The sequence below is a fragment of the Corvus cornix genome, chromosome 2 (genome assembly GCF_000738735.6).
Source record: "Corvus cornix cornix isolate S_Up_H32 chromosome 2, ASM73873v5, whole genome shotgun sequence".
In the NCBI taxonomy this organism is placed as follows: domain Eukaryota; kingdom Metazoa; phylum Chordata; class Aves; order Passeriformes; family Corvidae; genus Corvus; species Corvus cornix.
Window position 1 is genome coordinate 56,258,393 of NC_046333.1, and position 26,702 is coordinate 56,285,094.

The 26,702-nt window shown below is 36.8% G+C and overlaps 1 protein-coding gene across 6 annotated transcripts in view; it reads right to left on the reverse strand.

Moving 5' to 3' along the window:
- ANKIB1 (ankyrin repeat and IBR domain containing 1) overlaps positions 1-26,702 on the reverse strand; it is an 89,768-nt gene that overhangs the window by 15,586 nt on the left and 47,480 nt on the right. For all 6 annotated transcript variants that reach the window (XM_039548674.1, XM_039548675.1, XM_039548671.1 and 3 more), the window contains 7 exons: positions 21,978-22,160; positions 14,085-14,202; positions 10,615-10,823; positions 8,357-8,445; positions 6,484-6,628; positions 5,008-5,174; positions 779-867 (listed from right to left, as the gene is read on the reverse strand). In XM_039548674.1, coding sequence (XP_039404608.1) covers positions 779-867; positions 5,008-5,174; positions 6,484-6,628; positions 8,357-8,445; positions 10,615-10,823; positions 14,085-14,202; positions 21,978-22,160 — 1,000 coding nt within the window. The remainder of the gene's footprint in view (positions 1-778; positions 868-5,007; positions 5,175-6,483; positions 6,629-8,356; positions 8,446-10,614; positions 10,824-14,084; positions 14,203-21,977; positions 22,161-26,702) is intronic.

Below are 26,702 nucleotides of genomic sequence, written 5' to 3' on the forward strand. Positions count from 1 at the left end.
ACAAATTTATATACCATATATATGACAATTACAACATATAAAGGGGCAAATACATACATAACAACACAGGCAGAGTTTGACAAAGTAGGGTGTATTTTGCCTCTTTGTAAAATTTTCTGCGCTTTCCAAAATATTTATAACATACTACGGGAAGGCTCTGAACTGTGGTAACCAAAATAAATTAGTAATGTATTCAAATTGCTGTCATCTTTACTTTGTTAACTTTGATTAAGAAAATGTCTGTCCTGTGTAAACCCCTTTATTAGTTTTTTTTTAGTAAATGTTAAAAATCATTAAGCCATTTCCTACAACTCCCTTGCAGTTCACCCTCAACCTTACTATTATTATCCCCTGTTGGCTTGAATTAGTTTTAAAGCACATAAAAATCTTCATGGAACACTACTCAATCACAGGAGCAGACCGGGCTAAAAATCAAAACTGGACAGGGTAAAATGAAGGTATATGCAGGAACAAATGGACTAATTAAGGAAACAAAGCTTTAAAAGGAAGGGAAGGAGTTTTGCATACCCTGAGTGAACCACATGTATTTATGGGGAGGAATGTTTTACAAAGAACAGTCTACTGTAGTGCTGCATTAAAAATGTGAAGCAGCCCCTCATTCAGGGATATCATTTTCTTCCCCTTTTACCCTATATTTCAACCAATGTTGAAACTAGTTTTTACTTAATGCAGCTAAAAGAAAATCTGTCTAAAACCGAAAGATCAAAATGGCAACAAAACACCCACACCCTCCCTGTCGGCTCTGCATGACTCTTACGTTCTTCTGGTTTCATTTCAGATATTTTCTGTAGCCAGTCCTTCCAGGTCTGGCAGTCACAGGGTTCATGTGCTTCACCAAGACATTCCCTGAAAAAGATGGTGTATACACAATTACTTATAACTAAGAGATTTAGAAAAAAGTTAAAATTGGCTCAAACTAAAAAAAAAGATGCTCAAAATTTAATAAAGTCAAGAAAACAAAAGCCAGCTAAATAACATTGTTTTAAAATACACTTAGACTGCTTCTCACAAGCATAGATGACCATTATTAATGATCAGGAGAGAAGTTTCTTAAAATTACAATCTGAAATAAATCAGATAGCTTGCAGTTTGTTCTTATACCTGGGTACTATTTTAGTGCCATGAAGGTGCTAGTATAGTTTCTGTGATAAAAGTAAACCAGACTACAGAGTTTATCCAAAAGTAGGTAGTTTGCTATAGCAGAAAGGTATTTTATGTAGAATTGGTTGCATCTGTTCAGTTGCAATAATCAACCTTTAACTAGATTCAGTTAAAGAGTCAAGCTTTTAATCTAGAACAATGTGAAGCCCTCCAACACCAGCATTAAGTATTTATGGATGTTTACTCTTTTCACCAGAGTCTCTTAAATGGGGCCTTGAACTTATTTACATGGACACAGTGGAGTAATGAGTCTCTTGAGCTTCTCCTGAAGTTCCTACTAGGATTAAGGATGGCAATCACTACTACACAGTGGCAGCAGATACATGGCTTCCAGATGGTGCTTTAGTGTAGATATGTCAATATGCACTCCGGATTTGTAATAACTCCTTTTTTTCTACTGGAATGGCAGCAAATGGCCTCAGACATCTGCCATATCAAAGAAAATTATTTCAGATGGGCACCAGCTGCATCAGAGCATACACAAGTTTGCTACGGATCCAATGGTGAACAGCTCTCTTGCAGTGCAGGTTCAGAAGCTACATCAATACTTTTCTGATTGCTCTTGTCCACATTTTAAGCAGGAATTCAGGAACAAAGAAAAGGTTATGCAAACAGTTTTGAACTTTTTTCCCTTAGCTAGTCTGCTAACAAAAAAGCTTAAACTTGCATCTCTAGTTTGGACTTAAGATCTTAGCTGGGAAAGATTGTACTGGAATGAATAACTGGTCCTTAATAAGGTAATTTCAGCCTTGGTTGAAAGCTAACACCTTTCACATCTGTTGGACAGCAGGACACTTAAATCATTGACTTCAAGAGTGCCAAGACCCTCTCACAGTATGTAGTATATGTTGCCAGAAAGGACTGCAGATAGCAAAGATTTAACACTGACATGCTCAATTTTAAGTTAAAAGTTGATTTCTATGGGGAGTGGGGAGGAGGGACTTGTGTCTTTGATATTTTCAAATTTGTAAATTTGTGGATTTTTAATGAAGTGCAGTCATATCTATATCTCAATCTTTATCTCTATAGCTATCTAGATATGATAGTCACAACAGTTGTTCAAGAAAAACTTCTCATGGAAGAAGCTCTTTCCTCAGCCCACCCCAACACAAGGATTTTTATGCTGGGATGTCATTTTACTAGAGGAAGAGCATTGAGCCTACTGCATGAAAGTTTTTATGAAAGTTGTAGTTTGGATAGACTTCCTGACAGCAGTGAGTGAAAGGAACTAACACTGAGCAGCTGTGCCAATTAACAGTATGAGCCTCCCCAGACGCCTTGCTCAATACTCAGCAGGATGATTTATTTGAAGGCACAGTACACACTTATTAAAATTGTGGCAAGTTTCAACAAATTCATGGAAGGGCTAAAAATTCATGGAAGGGCTAAAAACAGCACCAAAGAAGAATGTAGCTCTGGATGTTTTCCCTCTCATGCTAATATATTCGGAATCAAAACAGCAAAACACTGTTGCAACTTGTAACTGGCTTCCCAAGTGCACCTGAAGAGTTGTCGCTCCTGCAGAATAAGACTCTGCTCCTTGTCCATATCTAGGATGAAAGGAGCGAGGACTGATGGTACAAAACTAAGTGTGCGCTGCCTGCTAAGACTATTTTCCAGGAATGTCTGCTTGCTACATTTCTTTGTGCTTCTGAAACTGCATGAAGGGGGTTCTAATATGTTGAATGGGTCTGATAATAAACTGATGTAGGATTTGTGCACAGTTATAATGTATAGCACATTTAAATAATTCAGAGTACTTTTTCTGAAAGGGACTAGAATTTTGTATTTGCCACAATAGATTACATTTTGTTGAAGATGCTGTGAGTGGTGGGTAATGAAAACTGAGTAAATTCTAGGGAACTCTGTGTTGAAGAGGAACATTCCTACTCCTACATTAAAAAGAAAAAAAAAATTGCTCAACAGACTCAGAGAATTTTCTTGCTTTTATGAGCAGGATGGCCGTAGATCTGAAAAAAAGTAAATGACTATCTAGGGGTTGGTTTTCTAATACATAAATTCTAAAGAATCTCTTACTAAATGCAGTATCAATTGCTATTACAATGTCTAAGCTGTAGATTACCAGGGTAAAACTTGCAAACTGACAGAAATACGGGACTGTGGGATGTGCTGATTGAAATTTAAAGAGACAAAGCCAGCCCCCTTTCAACACACACGATGAAAACCCTCTGAACTGAGAATACGCTTTTTCTCCAGAGGAACTCACTCATGCACAGAGTTTTTGTACTGTAAGACCAGTATAGTGTCCCTAGCAAATGGTTCTGATTTGAGGTACCACAGGATGCTTTGGTTGCTAGCAGAACTTTCTTGCCATTGCTGAAACTCTCCATTTGCTTTTGTGAGGATGACAAAAGAGGCTTTGGAAAGGCCTTCTTGGGCATTTTGTTGCTAACATGAGGTATTTTTCGAGACCTTAACTGTATTTGCTTGTGCAGTGTTTCAAAGCATTAATGTAAAAAGAATATATGGAAATATTACTGGGAAACATAAAAACCCCATTTCTCCTAAAAATTAGTCACTCAGAGGACATTTTCACCCTTGGTGAACATTCTGGGGAGCTAATGCATTCAGTCCATGTAAAGGAAGCAGAAGCTGCCGTTGTCTGAAGGTTTATGTCAATATGACACTGAAGTGGTCTCGGGTTCCTTCAGGCTAATGGAAAAATTGATTCTCTGTCATCAGAAGCAAGGATGAAAGGATGGTACCTTTTTGTGGAATACTACCAAGTTTTGTTGTATGTTCACTGGTAGAAAACATTTTCTGGTTTGTTTCCATGGGACTTGTTTATTTCTGAGTTCTCCATCCATCGTAAATAACCTCATCCCAAACCTCGTGGCTTTTGTGGTTGTTTCATTAGGTCTGTTTTGGTTTTTTCTCCCTTCTTCCTTTCATTCATATGGGGAAAGAACTAAAATCAGAGGCATCTTTCATTAAGAATTATGATATTTGGAATCAAGCAGATGATTTACAATGTTCTGGTATCATGGTTTCAATTGAAAAATGAAAAGAAGAATTGCTGAGCTTGTCTGAATGCCTATACTTTGGCTGACCCTTTTTCATTTTCCAAGAACATAAAGATGTCCCACTACAATAGCCATAAATTATCAGTCTGATAATATCAAGGAAAAATATGCCAGATCTTTGTTACTTTTGTTGATGCTGTTATGTCTTTTTCTAGGAAGTGCTGAAGATCAGCAATCTGAGGGATGTTTTAAAAAATATCTGTCTTTTTACTCCTTCTTGAGCTTGTATTCATCTTAAAACTCAGTAGAAGGTAACAGAAAGAAAAAGTGCTGAACCTAAAGTGAAACAAAGATTGGAGTGATCCTGCAAACAGAATAGCTATGTGTGAAGGAAATGGTCCTTCATGGTTCCATTTAAACTCCAGCTTCTTTGATGTGATTCTAGGAAAATTCAGAAAGAGCTAAATATTGTTCATTTTCTGCACTGCAACTGAGAATGTGCCATGTTTCGATTATACAGCTATCCAGACACAAAAATCCCTGTTCCAATATCCCACTTCTTTCACCCTCAGAATAGAACATCACAACATTCCATGCTGTTGTTTTGCACCTAACAGAGCCAAAACCGACCAGTGTATTATAAATCTTTGCAGTGCCCCAAAATACTACAATATTCATGCACATGAGGTTATTTAGTGCGTGGATAGAGGATAGTACGGTCATATACCATTCCATACTAATTTCTGTTGCACTCTTGGTGCCAGGTGGGACTTCTTAATTAGTCCCTGGAATAGCAGTGACTGTGAGTTTATGTAGATGCAGTTAAATTTCCAGTACTAACCAGCAAAAAAGATGTCCTTTTCCACAGTCTACTGCAGGGGCTTTCAGCATAGGGAAGCTAAGTGTATCTGATCCTGTTGAATTTGACCCTTGTCTTGTTAGCCTTACTGCTCTTTCACAGCCAGGTATAGGACACCATTTAATAGCAGGATTATTTTCAACAAAGGCCTGTGGGGAAAAAAAAAGAAATAAAGGAAAATATTTTACCACATATGATCAGATTTCATCCTTGATATAAAACAATCTGTATTCATAATCTTCCTTTGAAGGAACAAAGCCAAAAACTATAAAAACAGTCTTGTAGCTACAAGGACAGACTTTTAAATATAGTTATGGAAAGGGAATAATTTAATGACTGCTTTTTTTTTTTTAGTAACAACAGTACTTCAGACTTACACTAAGAATGAAATTACTTACATTCCAAACAAAATGTTCAATCTCTGCAAGTTAATTCCTTTGTGATGTGGCTTACAATAAACTTTATTATATATGCACTGGCAATAAACTTCTTAAGAGAACTGATTCTTTCAGTCAGAAAGAATGAAAACCTTACTGATTAAACAAAAACCCCACAATAAACCAGAAATCAGAACTAGACTAACTCAGTAATTTATTTCCCATCTTTTTTGGTTAATTTAACAGGCCTTCTTTTGTGAAAACTGTATCTAATAAATGAGGATAAAAAAGGAACCTCAACTACTTTGCTTCAAACCTATGCTGATCACCAGTCACTTGAAATAAAAGATGCTAAAGATGAGTCAGATCTGGTAATTTAATTTGCATCTTACTGTGTATTAAAGAGACTTGTCGCAGAGAAAGCATTGTACTGTAAATGAAAAAATATGTCTCTACTTCTGCCCTACCACCACTGATAATGTAGCACATTTCTCAAAGACTAGTTCATTATTACACTAGTATAAAAGAAGAAAGCTGAATTAAAAGATTGCTCTTAAAAACAAATTGCAATGATGAAAACAAATACATTAAAAAACCCAGGAAAACCAAATCAAGCTTTTCCTACTCCTCTTCCCCTATATAGCAATCATGTCAGGCATTGTACTAGTTATTTTTTAAAATGACACAGGTACTATTTCTGAATGCAGTAAAAATAATCTGAAAATTTTTAATATTTCAGATGGCAAACACAAACAACTCTGACTGATTAAAACCTTCATATCACCTGTTACAAAAATAAGTTTGACCAAATGATTCTATTAATACTGCGTTAGTATTAACATATTATGGAAATACCGCATTTCTGCTTAAGGAATACATAAAATGTTCTTTCTTTTTTTCTCTGTGGTATAGCAAACATTTATATTATGCTATATAAGAGCCAGTATTTGTATGCATTTGTTTATGAATTTCTAACTTGGAAAGTTACAGATATATTACAGCATTTCATACAGAAGCTTTTAGTTACTTTTTATAAAATGAAATGGGAGTTCAAGAGTACAAGAACAGTTTGATAATTTACCTTAATGTCAAATTGAAGGTATCTCTTGTCCATCTCCTTGGAAACCACACTTTCTATGATGTCTACAGGCACAAGCTGGAAACAATCATATGCTGGGCAAAAAATGTTGTGAGCTTCACCCTCCTGAATTTTCAGATTCAAAAATCTGCCAGAATTTTGTCAGTATTTGTGAATAAAAAGGAGAAGTTAAAAGGCTGTTGAGTACTTTACACTATGTTCACAGATACTCACAATGATCACTTTTTAAACAGAGAATAAGAACTATGACTTTCTGCTCAAAAGAGCTACAAATTTGATGAACAGCATAACTAAAAAAAAAGAACACTGTCATGGTTCAAATGTGAGCATCATCAGCAATATTTAGCCCTATGTTTGTGGCTTCCATCCTTGCCATTTATCAGACAGCTCTGCAGTGTTTAATTAAACTGAGCATTACTTCTACCTTAAATCAGAAACAGAACATGGAAGTGTAATTAATCCAGGAAATAATTAATTTAATATGCAATTAATTTCTACAACTGTGCTAATAAAACCAGGTCTGCTCTTAGACACAAATGTCTAAATGGTGACCTTTTTAGTCCCTGACCACCAGAATGCAAGACAGAACAAGCTCAAAAATCTGCTGAAAGCTGGACTTTAACAGTTGTTTAGTTTCAAAGCTGTAACAGACTTATTAATGGAATGTCAAGGAAGATTCCATTCTAACTTTAATCATTTAAAGGACAGGCAGTTATTCCAAGGTGGTCACCTGAGATCCTTTAACAGTTAAGGTAGAGATACTTATCAATTCATCCCATCTTAGATTTGTATCTTAGAGTTAGATAACTCAGTCCTGGCTATGCTCCCAAGTGACTTAGAAATGACTGGCTCAGAAAGATGAATTCCACCCTAGATGTGCCACCACAAATGCTTGCCACTGAACTCTGGCTCTGAGCCTGTGGCTCTGAGCTAGACCCTGTGTCCTGCACAAAGGACACACAGTCCAGCAGCCAAAGAAGCACCATGTCAAACCAGCGATCTCTTGGTAACCCCTACATCCTGCCCAGGGATTTGCAAGGCAAGAGAAGCACACCTAACAATTTTCTTGCTGCTGAAAAGAACTGCCTTTGGAAAGCTCATATGGAAAAAAAGCTCTTCCTTAGCACCTGGTCAATGAGTTCATACAAATGGGGCTGATCTGCAGTAGGAATAACTGTGCTGAAATGATGCTGTTAACAAGACACTACAGGGGTACAGCTCAAGTAGTACAATCTCCTGAATGGGGACACAGATGAATACAAAGCACTGCATACAGATATAATTATTCCTGGGAAATATGATCAATATTTATACTACCATAATTATCCACGTCTGAGATTTTCACTAGTGTGACTACTCTGACCTATGCAGTAACAAATGTATTAGACTAATAAGACTTCTAAGTGAAATCTACCCCTCAGTTATTAACCCTCAACAAAACGAAAGCATTTTAATTGCTTTTCTGATTGGAAGTGGATTCACAATGCCTAAGTTTAGCGTGCTGAACTCAGAGATGGAATTAAGCATGTGCTTAATTTAGAAAGTGTAAACCCCAATGCTGCCAACACCACACACACAGAGAACAAATCAAGAGTAGGCTTATCTACTTACACACAAGCTTAAAACATTTGCTTAGGAGTTTTGCTGAGTCAGAACCAAAACAAACATTACATAAACCTAAACCAGTTGGTAACAGTTACTTGAGTAACAACTAGAATATTTGATAGATGCAAACCAGCAGCTCTTTGAAACCCAAACACTACTTTAACATTAGCTGTTTATGGTCTCTGTCCTTTCCTCTTCAAAATGGCAAGTATGAAAGTTTCTAAAATGATACAAAAATACATATACTCACGCCTCCCAGCATGCTCTGCAGAAGTCATGTCCACAAGGCATATCCACCGGGTCTTCAAACACAGAAATATTACACATGCAAATGTCACACTGTAGATGAAAAAAATGCTTCTGGTTAAGAAATACCCTAAAGCTTTTTGTATTGTTAGCAAAATGAGTTATATTGGAAAATCTCAGCAAAAATTTAAAGCACTCAGTAAGGGAAAAAATCTAACTGTATCCAGAAAAAAAAGTTATTTAAGCTATAGGAAGGGGAAAGATTGGGTATCTCTGTTTCTATAGCTCCCTATCCAAAGAGCGTATTTTGGGCTGCTTTTTGTAGTGTCCTTGAGCTCAGGAAGTGCTTCACCCTGCAGAGTGCTGGAATCTCAGAGTTAGAGTTCTAGGTACAAAAGGGAGCTGCATTTTTCCTCAGCTTCACTGACAGCCAGAAATGAGTTTGGAAATGATAGAGGCTACAGGAAATGTTTAGCATCTCACACAGTCAGGTCTAAATCAAGGTGGAACAGTTTAAGTGTGCAGCACCAGGAAATATTTCAATAACCTACATATGTATTATTTTTTGAAAAGACTTTGAGGTTTTTGATCAAAATGAAGAGTAAGTTACACTACAAATACTCCAACAGAAGATATAATTGTTGAATTTTTCAGAAGTAAGTACTAAAGAAAAAAGAACACTGAATACTGAGACCCTTACTCTGAAATAGTTAAAGAGAAAATACTCACTGCTTATGGTTATCTGTGGAAATAAATATAAATGTTCTTCAAGAAATACAGAAAGACTTTTCTTTTCATTGAAACAAAGACACTGTGAAAATGTATTTCAACTTTCAATGCATTGGGTATTATACACGCATAGGATATTTTCAGAAAGTTAGCCTGTGCTATGCCACTTTAAAAGCACTTATATTACAGCAAAACCAAAATCAAACAAAAAAATGGCCTTTAAGGTGTAAAACTCAGTGAAGATATGTATTGTTGCTTCAGTCATTTAACTTTATTGTCTTGCCAAAATTAAATATTTTAAAAGTTGGCAATGCGTTAAAAATAATAAGAGCTGTAAATTTTGTTTAAAGTGTATCTTTAAAGTAAGGAATTTAACGAAGCCCTGAGTTCAAAACATCAGGTAAAAACATTTACTAGAACTGTTTATAAAATAGGATGCAAACGTGAAACATGTAAAGGAACTTTATACCTTGCGGTTTTATTTTATCTATTCCTTTTAGTTTTTATTTTCCTGGCAAAATGAGATTTGATCGTTCAGGTAAGATTCTTAAAGAAACAGGAATACTAAATGTGTAACTCTGGATTTGGATTTAGACACACTAGATCTCTAATGGCAATCATTATCCAAAGCTGCACTCCTTGCTTACGGAAAATCAATGAGAAACAAAACACACAATGTAAAACTGAAGACATATAATCTTCTGTTCAACATTTTAATTAGGACAATTACTCATGGACAATGTTCTGCTAATGTAAATAAATGTACAGTAATAATATACCTTCTATATAGCTTCTTTTACAGCATTTTACAATTAAAGAAATAAAATGTTTCTATGCAAGAATGCAAAATCTTAATTTCAATATGAGATTTAGGGATGATCCATTTGCAGGACTGCATGTAATATTCTAAAAAAATGCTTAGATCACAGAGGAAAAGTTTTATAATGCTGCAGCTGTGGATTATTAAAAAGAGAACTCTGTCTTCCAAAAGAGCCAACACTGATTTTAATGAAAGGCGCTTTCATATTTCAAATTTGCAACAGCTTTGTAAACCGCTTGAAGCAGCCCACACATAGTAAAAGTAATTATAAGCTTACAGTACACTAGTGGGTTGACATTTCAAAATGAAGACAAAGACCATTTTGTTTTCTAAAGAAAAAATTTTCAAAAGGCAGGGTTCACAGAACTGAGTACATTTGGGGAAATGGATACAATGAAAGTGAACATCTTGATAAGGATGAGATGAGAAGTTCAAAAGAGCCAAATACACTGATGTGACTGTAGCTGTCTAAAATGAGAGTTTGTGAGTGACAGCCGAAGTAAAAACAGAATGGTTTCTATTTGCCAGATGCTCAACTGTTTTATCATACAGAATGTTTAAGGTGCCAAATTCTCTGTTCACCACTTTTGGAAAGAGAAACACTTTATACTTTTACAAAGGTATTTTTGGCAGCTCCCCTGTCTACACAGGTGCACTGTGTTTAGAAATCAGCTCTTTTGCCGTGCTGGTTTAAGATCTATTTATAAATTTACCACAGCTGTCTCCATGTCTCCTGGTGAGGGGCTGATTTCATCGGGGGAAGTGACAGAAGAGCGAGTAGTGCGTGGAGTGCGTGGAGAAGGGAGCGTGTCCCACGCATTGTATCCGCTTGGAGGGGGCGTTGGCATCTGAACCCCTGAACGCTGGCAGCAATTCTCTGGGTTACACATCCAGGCTTCAAGTAACTTCTCCCTGTCCCAGTCTTAAAGAAATATAGAGGTACAGGAAATTATGTACCTGACAATGTTTAAAATGTATTTTGTAACTCCACTGACGCGCTGGGGGGGATGGGGGAGGGGGGAGTGGAAAGAGCGTCGCGTCCATCCCGATCGCGTCCCGCCGGAGCCGCTCCGGGGGTGCTGCGCGAACGCGCTCGGACACCCCCTGACACACCGGAGTGCGTGGATACTCACAAACACACACAGAGCCGGACAGCTCCTGCAGCGTCACTGGGGACACAGAGGCGGGAGGGGCCCTTTATATGGAGCTCCGAGGGGTTTATTGAGGTCCCCGCCCGAAGGGATCCAGGAACAAAGAACACTGAGGGGTGCGGGGTTTTATCCGGATCGGCACCGGGGGAGGGCAGAACATCAGAGCCTATCCTTTGGGGACCAGGGGAGGGAGAGGGCGTGGGGTGACCGGACAGTGAGCAGTGGGGAAGGCGAGGGGTGGAACAAGGGACCCGGGAACCAGTGGGGTATCAAGGAAAGGAGAACTTAAAAAGGGTAAAAGGGGATGGTCTTAGACCTCTGAGCCTGCCCACTGCCCACCAGCGGACCTCCACTGTTTTGGGGCTCTGTGGCTTCTTGGTCATTCCTGCAGTGGATTCAACCACTGCAACACTCCACCCATATATAAACACTAGACAAAAAAATTTAAAAATGACTAAGTATAATAAAGTGTGATTGAATGGAACCTTAGACATTACATTTTCAAGAATGCATTCCAAGATAATACATAATGCAATGCATTTTTGTAAATAATTGCATCATAAGCATCTCCTTTCCCTTCAATATCTTAAAATTATTTCTGTTATTTATTTACAGCAATTGTAGTAGCTAGAAGACTCAACTGAAAACCAGAACTGTACCGACTTTCACAGACAGATGAAAATATACCAGCCCATACCACCGAATTTTCATTATTTTCCTTTCTATGAAAAAAGTAACTGTTTAATATGAATTTAATTTTATCTGTTGTGGGGTTTTTTTTAAATGAAGCCAGGAAATGAAGGAAGAAGACTAAGTAAGATCCAACTGGATTACAAAAAGATTTGAGACCTAATGAGTCTTTATATATATATGCATATAAGTGATGTGTTTCCGGGGGGGAAAAAAAATCCCACCTAAGTGGAAAGAAAATTTCATATATTCTCACTACATTTTATTCTATAATTAAGTGTTAGTAAATGTTTTACTTCTCTTCATAATTAACACGTTACTAAATGGATCCACTGTGTTCTCTTTACTAACTTAAGAATTTTAGTAAAACACAAGGCATATTTGTTGAATTGCTTCTTTTTTATCCTGAAATCTACTGCTGTATAATGAACTAAAAGAGAAACAATGTTGAAAAAACACTTGTAGAAAAACGGTAAAGTTATCTGTTTTCATGACGTAGCATTTTTTTTAATCTTGCCTCTAATTCTACATACTTCTGTCTTTCAATTAAAAGAAAAAAAGAAAAATACACTCTTAACTCTTAAAACCTGTGTCAATAAATTGATATATTTGTACAACAAAAGAAAGCAAAATCTGCTGGATTAAATATTATATGCCTGTAAACTATTAAACTGAATATATAAGAATGATCTTTCCAAGAATTTAAAACATGCTTTTCATACCTTGTGTGAATTAAGTCAAGATTTCACATTATTCTTCTGTGAATTTCAAGATTTAATGCAAAAACATTACAATTTGTCATTTGATGTCAATTGTCTAAACGTCTGTAAATACCTGAGTTATTCCCTTTGCTAAGCTGAACCAATACAGCTACAGGCATAATAGTTGGCTTTCTCATGACTTGCTAATTGTCTGTGCCTCTATCTGTGCCCTGGCCAATTGCATTAAGTTACCAAGAACATCACTAAGGCAACATCAGTAGAATGACCTTTCCAACACAGACTGATTTCTTCTCAACTTTCAATTCCTGCTTGCTAGATGCTGGCAGACATTTCTCCATAGTTTACATCAACCTCACTGATTTTCAACTAATTGCAGACTGAGCTGAGAGTTTGAACAGTATTCCCATAATTTTCCTCTTCAAAATATCTGCACAGGTTATGGATCCTACTCAGTCAAGTATTTATAGTTTTTAGCCTTAATGAGACTATTCTGGGAATACAACAGCATTCAAATATTGCACATATTATAAATACAATATAAGAATTAAGCAAAGAATCAACATTAAAAAAAAAAAAAGCAAGGACTGTGCCTTAAATATAATCAAACTGGCACAAGCTCATGTTTACTTAATTTAATGTTAAAAGCAACACAAATATCAGCTATGCAAAATAATGTAAAGGAGATGAGTTTCAGGTACCACAACTCCTCATGAAAGTGTACCAAAAGCTGTGGGTTTAAAATAATGTCGATTTCACTTTTCCCTGTCTCACTGATTTTCACAAGGAGCCCACAAAAATAATAGGGTATGAAAGCCTAATCCAGCAACACAGTGATGAGCACGCAAACCATTAACTGCCTGAGTAGTTCCTTTGGCATAAAGTAACAATGCAGATGCTTCAGTAAGCATAAGTTTTTAATCATTGAATCAAAGCCTAAAGCTTACACTGAATTTCAGAGATACTTTTGTCTGGAGCAAACACACTGAATTCAGTATATCCCCTTTCTGACAACCCCAGTTTAACTTGAACAAGAGTACAGATTTATGTAATTGAAAATAAAGTAGTTACAGATATCCCAATGGAAAAGCATACTCTGTATTAAAAGTGTAACTATAAAAAATTCTTCAAAGGACATATACTCATTTAATTTAAATTCCAAGGCAATTTCCAACCACTTATTACAATGGTCAGACTGCTTTTATTAAAAAAAAAAAAAAAAAATTTTGATCCGGTTTTATACACAAATATGTAGTGGCAGAAAACCAATCATCTGGCAAAAATAGGTTTGATGAATTTGACTTTTTTGACATATAAAACCATGGAAGTTTTACTCCTGTGTCTCTCACCAAAATAGGGCAGTTCTGTTTTTCCACACTGCTTAAATTAAACTGTCTTCCATTATAATTCCTAGTTTGAATCACTTTCCTATCAGCTTCCCTGTCTGCCTCAATGCTTTTTGACATACTGCAGCTGTACTTCTTTATGAAGTACTGTGTGGTCTGTTTCCTGCTATTTGATTAACCACTACTTCCCTTTCACTTGGAAATAAAATGCAAACATAAAACTGTGGTTTTGAATTTGCTGAAAGCAGTTTCTTTAGACTTTAAGGTTTGGGATTACCATGTGCCCGAAGTAGAGCTTCTGCAGTAAAGAGCGGGGCTTGAAGCATGTCAGCAGATTCCACGATCAGCATATCCTTAAGCCTTCGCAGGTCTTGAAGTCTTAGACCCTCATATGGCTTTAAGAAGAAGAAGAAGAATGATAATTCATGTCTACTATTTTCAAGTTAATCTCTAATGCAATGTTAAAAAGAAAGCATTCAAAGCACTGTTACTGTTCACGATCTCAGTTGTGAGGCAGTATGGGACAAAATTTATTCACTGTGCACACCAATGACCATGCAAAGCTATATGGAAACACTGTCATTTTGTAATATTTATAGTATGATTTTTGTAAACTTCAAAATCTAAAAGCCCTCTTCAAATTATAAGATAGCCTAACACCCACTCTCTCTCTCCCAAAAAAAGCTAGATATTCACAGAATCCAGATGAACTTTGATTCAGTGATTAGGCCTCAGATATTGTGGAATAGCTATGACAGTGCATGACTAGATTTGAACTAAGGATTTAGAGGAGAGCCAGAGAAAGGACAGGTTAACATACATTGCATATAGATTCCCTGACACTAACTTTATACATTAATTGAGACCTGCTAACTCTGACTTGATCTGGAGGAGGATACATTGAGACATTAGACAGTGAGAAGTTTGTGAGTAGAATCCAGTACAGGTCCTCTGAGGCACCCTTTCAGAAGCGAAGTCAGTCCTGAATAGGACACATGAGACATGCAATTAGATGTGCACAGAAACACAGAAGGGTTGAGGTTGGAAGGGACCTGCAAATGTCACTTTTTCCCAACCTTCCTCCTCAATCAGGGTCACTTAGAGCCAGCTGCCCAGGACCATGTCCAGATGGCTTCTGGATATCTCCAAGGCTAGGGATATACTGTACATGAAGATGTCAAAACTCTTTGAGAAACAATGGCCAACTCTCATAGCCCTACAGAGAGCAGATTATCCAGCTACCTTCCTGGTCTGGAGCTCCATTCCCTTATTACAATTAAAATGCCCAAATCAGAAAGACAAAAAGAAGTAATTTTAGGATTCAGAATTAGCTCCAACCAAAAGAGCAGAGATACACATATGTTTGCAGACTCCTTTTTAAAACAAAGAAAGGAAGACTATGAGAGCAAATAATGTATTTGTTAGTGTTGCACACAGAAAATGCCCCCTAGGAAGGAAGAGGAAAAAACAAGTGGGAGGGTCTGCATAGAGAATGGATACAGAAAGGGTATGTAAAAACCACTATTCTTACATGCAGTGGTTTTATTTATATAAAGGATAGCTAACAAAATATTTAAAGCATTTGACATAAAATGTTACATGCTCAGAACTAATTAGGAACCTGGCCACCAAATGGCAATTGTCTTCAGCAATTTGGAGACAGAAGTACACAGCAACAGTGGTGACAGATAATCACAGTTAAGACTATGCATCATTATTTACTATCTCCAGTGCTAGATTATAAGGACACACATGTATGCATACATACATAGCCCAAAAGCAAAAGACTGGTTCTGTCCTAGAAAGGTTACAATCTAAGTAAAAGTCTACTGTCCCCTTTGAGGATAACAAGCAGAAGGCAAAAGTGATGGGGAGAATGGATTCCCTGGGTTTCTAAATGCTTTTGTTCTTTTGAGACACCTACACTAAAAATGTAATTTACTTCCTGTACTCCAGACATCATCATAAACTCCATAATGCATCTAAAACCATAACTGACTCCCACAAGGACATCATCTCCTGTTAGATAATCAGTGAAATAAACAGGTGCTTCTCGATATTAGAAACTTTGTCATCAGCAAGAGTAATGCTCCACAGATATGAATTGGGTCTTTGTTCTTTTTGAGAAAGCAAGCAAAGCAGAAGAGAAATGACCTATGAGTGTCCTGACCTGTATCTTGATTGCTCAAGTTCAGGCAGTTTCTGTATGTCCTTCCATTGCTGATCATGCATGACTCAGTAAAGGACAATCTGAACGTTAATGGCTTGCACTGAAATAAATCTGGGCCACTTGGATTAATAGCATACTGGAATTTGACTGACCTTCTTAACTTATTACAAAAGAGATAATTTTAAAAAAACATTTCAGAGAAACAGGGATACTGTGTGCCAGAATGATTATAATTGTGCTGTATGTACAGCAAAAAAACAGAAGCAAAATGGTCATGACTGAATCTGAACTCCGTTTTGAATTGCAATTGTAAAACAATCAGCTGTGCCAGCACAACAGTACTCAATTCTTGAAGACCATATACATCATAAGAAAAAATGTCTTTTCTGTTAAACTTGCATAAACATATAAGCATGTTTTATGACCTGGTATTTTATCCTGAAATGCAGATATGTTCAGAATTATATTTAATTGATTGGTTCTAGGTCAAACACTGGCAAGTATCTCCCTCTGAGTAACAGACTACTATATTATCTCAGCTGGAGCATTCCACACAACCCAGCAAGGGAGTTTTGGATCTGCAGTTTTTAAGAATCCTTATTTTATCTTTTTAAGTAATAAGGAAAATCTTTATTAAGAATGTGTTTGAAATGTCAGACATTTGTTTCATAAAATAATGTATAAGCCCACAGAAGAAGCTGAAAGAAAAGAAATTTTAGGCTGGCACTATCAAGTCACTTAATCTGGAAATTCCAGAGTGAAGATTTTATACAATGAGAACCTTAAAAATGTTAATGTGTACAAGACAGTCTTGTGGAGATTTGTGAAGATACAGTCTTTAGTTATGAGGGTGTACATCCTTTATATAATATCACAGAGGTTTGTTTTTAACTACTTCAAACACTGATGACTTATCTCTGCAATACCATGTGCTGTAAAGGATTTTGATTACAGCTTATGATGCTCAGAGACCTCCTTTAATGGTCATTTATGGAGGAGCTCTTTATTGATATTTGCTGTGAAAAAGACATTGATCAATACTGGCATAATTTAACTAGATAATGATTTTGAAATATACTGTTAGAGTTACTACTTTAATGCATTGCTGAGCTTCTCACTACAGATTCCAACATTTCTGTATTCTCAAGAGCCCTTCTTTGAAATTTTCTTCTCAAATTTTTACTACTAACATTTAGATATCCCAAATTACACATTTTTTTTCTCCTGAAAGTACTTTCAATATGTAAGCTGATTATTTTAACAGTTCATTTCAAACTATTATTACTTTCTTCTCTTTTAAAGCACCATTAAAATAGACAGGGGCAAAGTACCTCTTTGCTACAGTGATGACTATATAATTAAATGGTGTCAAAACACTCCATGCAAACATCCTTCTTTATGGGTGGATGGAGTTCTATAGTTAATGGAGTAATATATTAAAAAATTATTTATACTCCATTTAACTCATTCAAGTAAAATTATATGCACTACATGTACATAAGAGTACATGTATCTTAACTAACTGTACTCCCCTTCTCTCCTTTCACTTAATAAACCATTCTCTATCTGTAGAGAAAATAAATTTTAATAATTTAAGAAAATTCTTTGTACTTATGGTATTTGCATTACTTATATATTTATGTGACATCAATTCAGGAACTGAAAACCATTCCAATTATTGTACACTCAGTAAATCTGTGATACACTCACTAGCAGTGATTTTTACAGTATTCAGTGGCACATATGTAAAATGAATGAAGAAATGATATATTTTGCTAGTGCACAAGGTATTTCACTGTGTCTGACTGAGAGCCAAAACTGTTCTTGATGATCTGCTCTCAGGTACTGCTCATTCCCAGAGCATGTTTCTTATGTAAGTTTAAAACATTACATTATTTGATTGAAAGGAAGGACCCTGTTATCTCCCAGGAGTACATCACCAAGACAAATATGCTCTCATGCTACAGTAAACAGCAATGTAAGAGACTGTGCAAAAGAACAACCAAAATCTATAAAAGCAGCTTAAGAACAATCACTTACTATCATATTATTTAGTGTATCTTCAATTAGATTTAAAATATAAATTTAGATTTTATATGACAAAGATTTTTTTTTCAGATTATTCAACAAAGTAAAAGCAAAGAATCAAGAAAAAAAAGATTGTGTTCTCCTGTAAACATGGCATATTTGGAAGGGGAGGTATTGGGTACTATCATTCCAGATACTACTGTGCAGATCATAAACACTGGAGTTAAGCCCATTTGGCTGTTTTGCCTGGGAAGAAATCCTATTCATGGTTTTCAAATGTTTTATCTTTTCCTGTAACCTTCATTCAAAAGAAGCATTTCCTTTGAAAATGCATTTCTTACTGTTCAAAGTTTTTAAATTATTCATGAATGAATATTTTCTGTTTTGGAAGGATGTTGAATGGCAACAATTACAAGCTGAATACTAAGCTAAAAAAGCATTTTGTACACTCCATCCCTTAGTTTTTAACACATAAAAAAGAAATAGAGAAAAAAAGTAGAGGATCATCCTTGAGAGGCAATTTTGGTGAAGCATCAGTGCTCTGGGGCTTTTGATGGAGGCATCACCATAGCCAGTGGTAAGGGCAGCTTTCACTGCCGTCCCAGACATTTGTGTACAGACCTGGAGGATGAGGACATGCAGTCATTTGGATTGCAGCTCAGTGTAAATCTTTCTAAGGCTGTTTTTTCAACTGGTTTTGTCCACTCTGAGGGCTAAGATTGAAAAATTAACTTCTCCTGGCTCTTGGCTCCTCCCTTGTGCCAGCACTTGTGCTCTTAGAGATAAATACGAAGTTAGACAAATTATCCCACTGGAAGTCATAAAGAAAGAGGGGAAAAACCAGCAGGGAGCACATGAAGACAGAATTGCTCTATGTAAATCCCCAAGGTCATCAATTGGTGTACCAAATTCCAGGCTGATATGTTTTGGCTTGTGAACATTTAGAACACATGTGAGATGTATGTGAGATGGACAACTGTACAGTCCCTTGTAACTATCAAGTTTTTAAGCTGGTTTTGCTCAGCATCTACCTTAAAGAGACATGAGACAGTATCTTCTCTTGCAGAAAAACCTGTTCAAGCGGCCCTTGATTTTTCCCATGCATATCTGTAAGCTCCCTGTCTTCTTAACGGTGCTGGTATATATGCCAGCAAACCCTTGGTATAAATATGATGATAACAACTATTCAACTTACATGAAAAAGTTACATATTACCACTTTTTTAAAACTTTTTCTTCTTTTAAGCTAAAATATTGCCATGATCCAGCTGAAAACATAACCTTCCTAATAGTTTTACTTGCATAACTGAAGGAGTGGTAAACTGCAATGATGGCAAGAAATGGCTGCAGCCTTTCAAAGTGTTTCTGCCAAGAGAGGAAAATATAATTTCAAACTATCTTCTTACAGTTTGCGTGCCCCTACATGGGAATATTCGGAGAAACTAAATTAAGTACATTTGCTATTTCAACGTACAAAGTATATTAAATCTCATGTCTAAATCTCTCATCTAGGAATAAACAATCTAATTAAGCCTGTTTATATTTTAATTGATCCAAGAAAAATGGTCAAAAAATTAATTGAACACTACAAAAAGTACAAAAACACTACAGAAAAGACTTTCTTACTCACTAATAAAAGTGACCATGAGTGGCATTTTTCAGGGAAACAGTTCATGTGATCTAAGCCTACTCATGTATTTTCTTTTAAACATCCTTAGGGCATAAGTGGGCTAAGCTAGTAAAAGGCCAAGCCATGCTATTTCTGAAGGGAGTAACCATAGAGAAATCTACTGTCCTTTAATTTAAACAGAATTAATCTGTTCTGAATCATATAATTTATCTATGTATTTGTCATGGGTTAGCAAAGCATAGTCCCGGAAGTGATGTTCTTGCAAAGGGGTGCTTACAGCTCCTCTGTGACCTGACAGCACCTATCAGTGGCCAGTTTGAATATGGACAATTTTTTAAGCCACTGAAAATTGTGACCGCCTCTGTGATCCACACTTAAGAATAGAAAACCCAGAGGCAGACTCTGTCTCGTTTCCAGTGTTAGGACAGGTGGCTGCGGGCCCCGTGTGGGGGCCAGTGGGCCAGGCCCAGGCCCTGCTCGGGCAAGGCTGGGCTGGGCCACGGTCATCCTGGAGCCGATGGGCCCTGTTCCAGCCATGGAACCCCCCCACTGCCTTGCCATGGGCAGCCGGAGCCGCTCGGAACCGCCCCCCTCTCCAATGCGGCCAAGATTCAGCTGAAGCTGCACCAATGTCCGGCAGAGATCATGTGAGCAACAGTGATAAGCGAAATGCCAGCTGCAAGGCCTGGGTGAGATTAACCCTTTTAGTGCTGTGAAGAGCTGAAAACCTGAGGGAAGAGAAAGAGGAGATGCTTAAAGCTGAAATTCTGTTGTAAAGCTATGATGTATCAGAGTACCCGTTGTAATTTCATGAAGGCATGGGGGGGTGGAGCGTTCAACTTGCACTTGTGAGCAAAAGCTGAGATAGGCAGATGCTGAAGCAGCTGTAATTTCATGAGAAGTTTGAACAGGGAGAGATGGAAGCGATGAGGACTTTTGCTCCAAATGGAAAAGGAGAAGACCTCAGTTCCTAGAGATGCTCCCAGAGATAGTCCTAGAGATGAAGATGAGGAGGACCCTTTGCTCCTAGGGAAGGAGAAGGGCCTCTGTTCTTAGAGATGAAATGCTCCCAGAGAAGAGAACTTTTGTTTCTGAATGGCTCAACCTTAAATTTATAGCCCAGTAATTCAAGAGTGGACCCTCGAAAGCAGTTGTGGGAAAAGCTGCAAGCTGGGGGAAGGGACTCTCATATGATGCGAGCAGAGAACCAACCCGGGTGGCTGGCTCGTTGTGATAATGTTTTCATAGCATGGGCAAGAGAGACTCCTCTTCCTAAATGGACTGAACAAGGTTATTATAGAAGTGGTAAACAGACTGAACATCTCAAGGGTTGTCTTTCTACATTGTCAGTGGGAGAAGGGAGAGAGGTGGGGGGGGGGGGGAGGAGGAGAAGTGTTCTGAAGGTGTGATATGATTTTTTTTTTCCTTCTTTTCAGTCTGTTAATAAACTTCTTTATATTCTTTCAAGTTTGGCGCCTGCTTTGCGTTTCTCCTAATTCTTATCTCACAGAAGGTAAATAGTAATGAGTATTTTGGACCAAACCACTACAGTATTCTTATTTAGAATTTTACTTAACTAAAATCTGATTATGGATAGGGAAGGAACTTGTACTCAGAATCTTTTTGGTCCAATTATCCTTATGGAATCACAGTTGTCTGTAAGGCATAACAGAATTCAAGCAAATTTTTTGTCGGTGAATTGTCTCTCTGTTTCAAAAATTTACTTGGAAATAACACCACTTGTTATTACCTGTTTTTCACACAAACTCTGGTATGCAGTAGCTTCAGGCATCATGTTATAAAACAAGAAAGTAAATGCACTATTTTAAAGTCCTGCACTAGTCAGTTTTAGTGTTTTTTGTAACATTCAACCCAGTCTCAGTCCAGGAAGATCCACTGAAACAGTTTCCCTACTCTATTCCACAGATTTGCTCCATTTCAGATTTTCTTTTGTCTTAATTTTTGAGACAAAAAGGCATCAAAATTAAAAAAAAAAAAATTTGGTTTAAATTAAATAAAGATATTAGTGTCATTGAGTATTTTAAAATTAAAGTTTGGTTTAGAGAAACTGTTTCCCAGCTTACTGGCCTCACTGTATCTCCTCCAGCCTCACAGCCTGCAAGACAGTCCAGGTAATTAAGATATGGATAAAATTTCTGTTTAATTTTGACAATGTATTTGTTATGTTCTCAGAGCTTAACTTGAAAATTATAAAGAGCTGTGCTTGAATTTTTTTACAAATACAAAGTAAGAGTACCTACTGAAATACTTTGCAGACTTTTGTCACAATGTAACTGCAACAAATAATGTATAAAATACTTCAGATTTAAAGTATCCTCTGACCTCTTTTTTGTCTAAAGCAGCATACTCAGCTTCAATGCTTTCAGCTTCAGGATCACGTGAAAATACCATTCGAGATTCCAGGTTAAGAGCCAGCTCTTTGTGGTGCTGTTTCTCTGCACAGTCACATGGGGTATCTTTATTTTCATTTTCTGCAAACAGATCTCCACCATGTTTTACTAGAAGCTGAAAAGTAAAACAGCAAAGTAAGCAGTTATTAATTAGCAACTCTAATCCATAAAGAAAAGGCACAGTAGTTAAGAAGAGAACAAAAAAATATGAACAAGAAAAACAGAGAAAAATACAGTAATAATAATAATCTCTAGAAAACAAAGATTCTCTATTGTTATTAATTAAATTACTGCTTACTTTCATGCATAATTACAGCTATAGCCACAGTAATTCCAAAGAACCACAAAATCTAAGAAATATGTTACAAGGCAATGCTGAACAATGTTAGTTAGGTTTTAAAGATTAAAATTCTGCTTTACTGATATGGTCAGTGCCCCACAGAAAATGAGGGGCCTGAGGCCCTCAAGCATGTGTCAAGATGGAGCTAGAAACACCTTTAAATATTCCTTCTACATGGGTACAACTCCACCATTTGTATACTTGTGCTGACAGAAAATAGGAGATTCCTTGAGTAGGAGAGATGAGAGGATACCAATTCACAGGGAGCACAAAATACTACTGGCAGCTCTACTTTGTTTTTCAGGACATGAAAAAAGTGAAATGAAATAATGCTAATTCTAGTAATTCTCATACAGTCTAGTATGGTGCCATTTCACCAACCCCTTCTCTTGCCAGTAACCTCCCCCCCCAAATGCAGTCTCTAACTATTAAACCCTTGTGCTGCTCTGCTTAACTTGCTAACTTGTTCTTCTGCTATAAACTGACCTAAGCAAGGACAGCATATGCCACAGATTTTAAAGGCCCAAATGGACCATTCTGTTGATTTATGATGACACCCTTATATCATTACTAAAATGATTCATCTCGTTTCTAAAAAAAATCTATAAACATTATCTTGCCTTCAAGTTAAGATCATGATGTCTGTAACAACACTATCCAGGGGATTTTAAAACTCAGGTTCTAATTTTTATACTTCTAAAAAACTCCAAATTTCTCCAATGTTATCTGTTCTTCACATAAGCCTTTTAGATCATGACCAGACACTCCTTAATTTTTTCTTCAATAGAAGAGAAAATTTCCTTCACCTGTCACTGCAGAATACAGAATGTTTTTTACAAACCCGGATTCATTCTTGTAGATTGGGAAACCTTTCCCACATTCTCCAAAATAAAAAGAAATGCAAACCCAAAAATACTGCAAACCAGTGCAACGACAAGATTTAGTTGAGAAGATATTAGTGTCATTGAATATTTGATCTTCATAGGAGAGTATCAGGCAGAAATACAGATAATATTGGGACAACTACCAAGATACACAGCCAACAGTTAACCTTTGTTCTATCTAAACTTAACATTGCCAAAACTTTGTTAACTTGAGTATCATATTCTGTCTGTTCATTTTAACCTCTAACAGATATTTTACTGAGGCAACTAAGACCTCTTCTGAGGGGGGGAAAAAAAAAATATATATATTTGAAAGAACATTCCATAGACTTATGCAGCTCAAAATGTAATCTGCAAGATGAGGAATATGCAAAGCAAGAAGTTTTTAATAATGATGCCATATTTCTCTAGAAGCACTGTTAAAAAGCCTTATGTTGCTTGATTAATTGAGATTAATAATCTAAATAATCACATTAGCAATTTAAACAATTGCAAAAATACCATTTAATACGCCAAATATACTGTGATACTGTGGAATGTATCTGGATGAAATCAAATCTATTCAGCATGTAAGTTATTATTGTCTATTCAATAGTTTGAGATAAGAACATTAATTTTGCCCAAACTATCTTTAGCAATGGGTTCCACACAGCTGTTTTGCTCAGAGAAATCTAACACATGTGAATGGAGCAGTATCAAGACTGCATATTTGACTGCCAGCTCCGAACTAGACAGCTAGTAGGTGCTTCACCCACAAGGATCTATATTTGGGGTTTCCTTCTCTTATTTGGGTGGGGGAGGGATAGGCAAAGATACAGAACTGGGGTTTTCCTGAAAAGTGCTGAGACAATGAAAAAGGAATGCTGCTCTGAAGTGAGAGTAACCACCGCAAAAATGGGCAAAAGGCACTCCTGGGGTTCTAAGTGACCTTCAGTTTACTGGAGAGAGGGAAGACAACTTGAGGATTAGGCAATTCAGTTTTTTATCTCTTTTTGTTTTGTTAAGAATTTTAATCCTCAAATACTTCCAGGAACAAAGAGGTAATTGTTAAATTCCTTCACTGATCTCTGTTTCAGGCTTGGTGAAGGCATGTAGTGCTCCTGTTCATAAACCTGTTCCTGTTGAAGGAGTTAGAAGGACTACAGACCACAGACTGGAGGACTTAGTATATCTCACATCCAAGGTCCTCTACCCTCAAGGTAGGGCACATAAAGAAGTTTAAACTTGGGGGTGTACATTATGTTTTTAATGCAGAAACCATGACTAGTTAAGACTTCATAACTCTGGCAAATAGCAATCCACGTGGATCAGACTGTAAATTCTTCTTCAAAGACAAACTGAAAGCAAATTAGAATCAGAAATGGTTTACTCAATTACAGTGCCTATTGTCAAGATAGCATAACCCAGTTTATATAATTAAATGGGGAGCTAGCAGTCTAGTAACTGGATTTATCTAATGAATCACATTACAGACACTGAGAAATAGAATGATAATTTGTAAAGAAGCACAAACCATGAACTTTAATGATGAGTTTAAAAGGAATTGATTTTACAGTCTGCAGTTAAAAGCTGCAGCCCAGAACCACAATTCACTCTGCAGCAGCTGTGATTCTTTCTGACATTACGGTCTGCCTGGATGTTACTGCGTGAGCCCATTTGCCTAATGCTCTTGAAATTGAAACTTCTGAACTGTTGTGTCTATCTCTAATACCACTGAATAGCCCCCTTTAGGGACATGAAGGCAGAAACATGCAAAAGACTCCTTGCTCAAATCCCTTGTAAATCTAAAGGCTAAGTTTCTAAATACCAGATACTGAAATATATTGGAAACTCGTTACTAAAGTTTTCTTCTGTTTACCATTTCACTACCAGAAACAACCTTTCTTATGTCAAATCATTTTATGTGAGTGTTTTTCACCAACTTTGTTCAGAGGTCATTAAATGCTAATTGCTGATATCTCCTATTTTCTCATATGGCATGCACATTTGTCCTCTGTTGTATAATAACGTAAATAAAAATATGTTTAAAAGCAAATGTATCTATCATCTTGAGGAAGGATAGATAAAACACCTGTGAGTGAAATGCCTATAGTCAGAACTTATCAGGAAGCTGGACCAGATAAGTGGCACTAAAACAAGAGAACAAGAGCTAGTCCTTTGCAATTAGTTTCTTTACTAAATCTGAAAGAATAAAAACTTGACAATCAAAATAAAAGCAGTAGTAACACAGACCTAAGAGCCTGATATTTGTTTACAAACAAATCACATCACAAGAGGCTCTAAATCAATCTTTTAACTGTGATTTATTTTGGATGAAACAATGAGCCAGGCAACACCTATATGTCATTCAGTTACATGTATATAGTTAGCAGGGTCTGAGTGTACTTCAGCGAAGACTGCATGGTGACGTGCCTCCCTGGTGAAAATCAGGAAGTATGTAAATAATTTCTAAGGATGTGTTGAAGACAAACTGCTGGTGTGGAGCTTGAGGAGCTGTAACAACATGGGGCAGAGAAAAGAGAAGGTATTGGGGCAAGATTCAGGCTGTGTTACTGGAGGGTAAATATCAGCACCTAACAGCAGCATCCTCTTAACTCCTTTCAGTACTGAGCAGGGAACCAGAGAGGCAGAGGCTTAAATAATAGCATAGAAAATGGCATCAGGAAGATGAGTTTTCATTTGTTAGAAGCTCAAAAAACTAAGGATGATCTGTATACTAACAGAATGAAAGAAGTGTTGGATACTGGAAATAAAAAGACACTATCTGAACTTCTACAGAAAGAACTAATGAAAAAACCGAAGGTAAAGACGAATATTCAGTTCAAGGGGGTGCACCGCTGAGGCTGGGGAATTGACAAACTAAATGAGAATTCTCAGACAATATCTGAAAACTCGACAGAATACAACCAGCAAACATAATGCGAGAATCATAGAGAAGTTCACAGTATTGGAAAGGTGATGCTACGCACATTTTCTAATAAACTCCAAAAAACCTGATAAATAAATAAACAAACTAACTCTATCACCTAATACTAGTGAAATACAATTCTGGAATTAAACAAACAAACAAACAAAAAGCTTTGGTGATGACCTGACTAAAACTGTAACAATAAAGGTAACATGGCTACTAAGAATAGAAATGCTGCAAGAAAGAAATCACAAAAATAAAGGGAACTTCTGTCCCTGCATCTCCCAAGTATATTTAGAAAATATGTAAGCTAATAAATTACTCCTAAATTAAAATTTCAGACTACATAGGTGACTGGATAATAGACAAAACAGTCAGCAAACACATCAGAGGAGGAGCAGCTCCTGACTGTCCAGAGTAGTCTGCAAGACCTAATTCAAAATGTTACCATCAAAGAGCCGCTCATTAACAATTCCCAAAGATTCATTAAACTTGCAGAAGAAAAAGACAAGAAATCCACTGTCT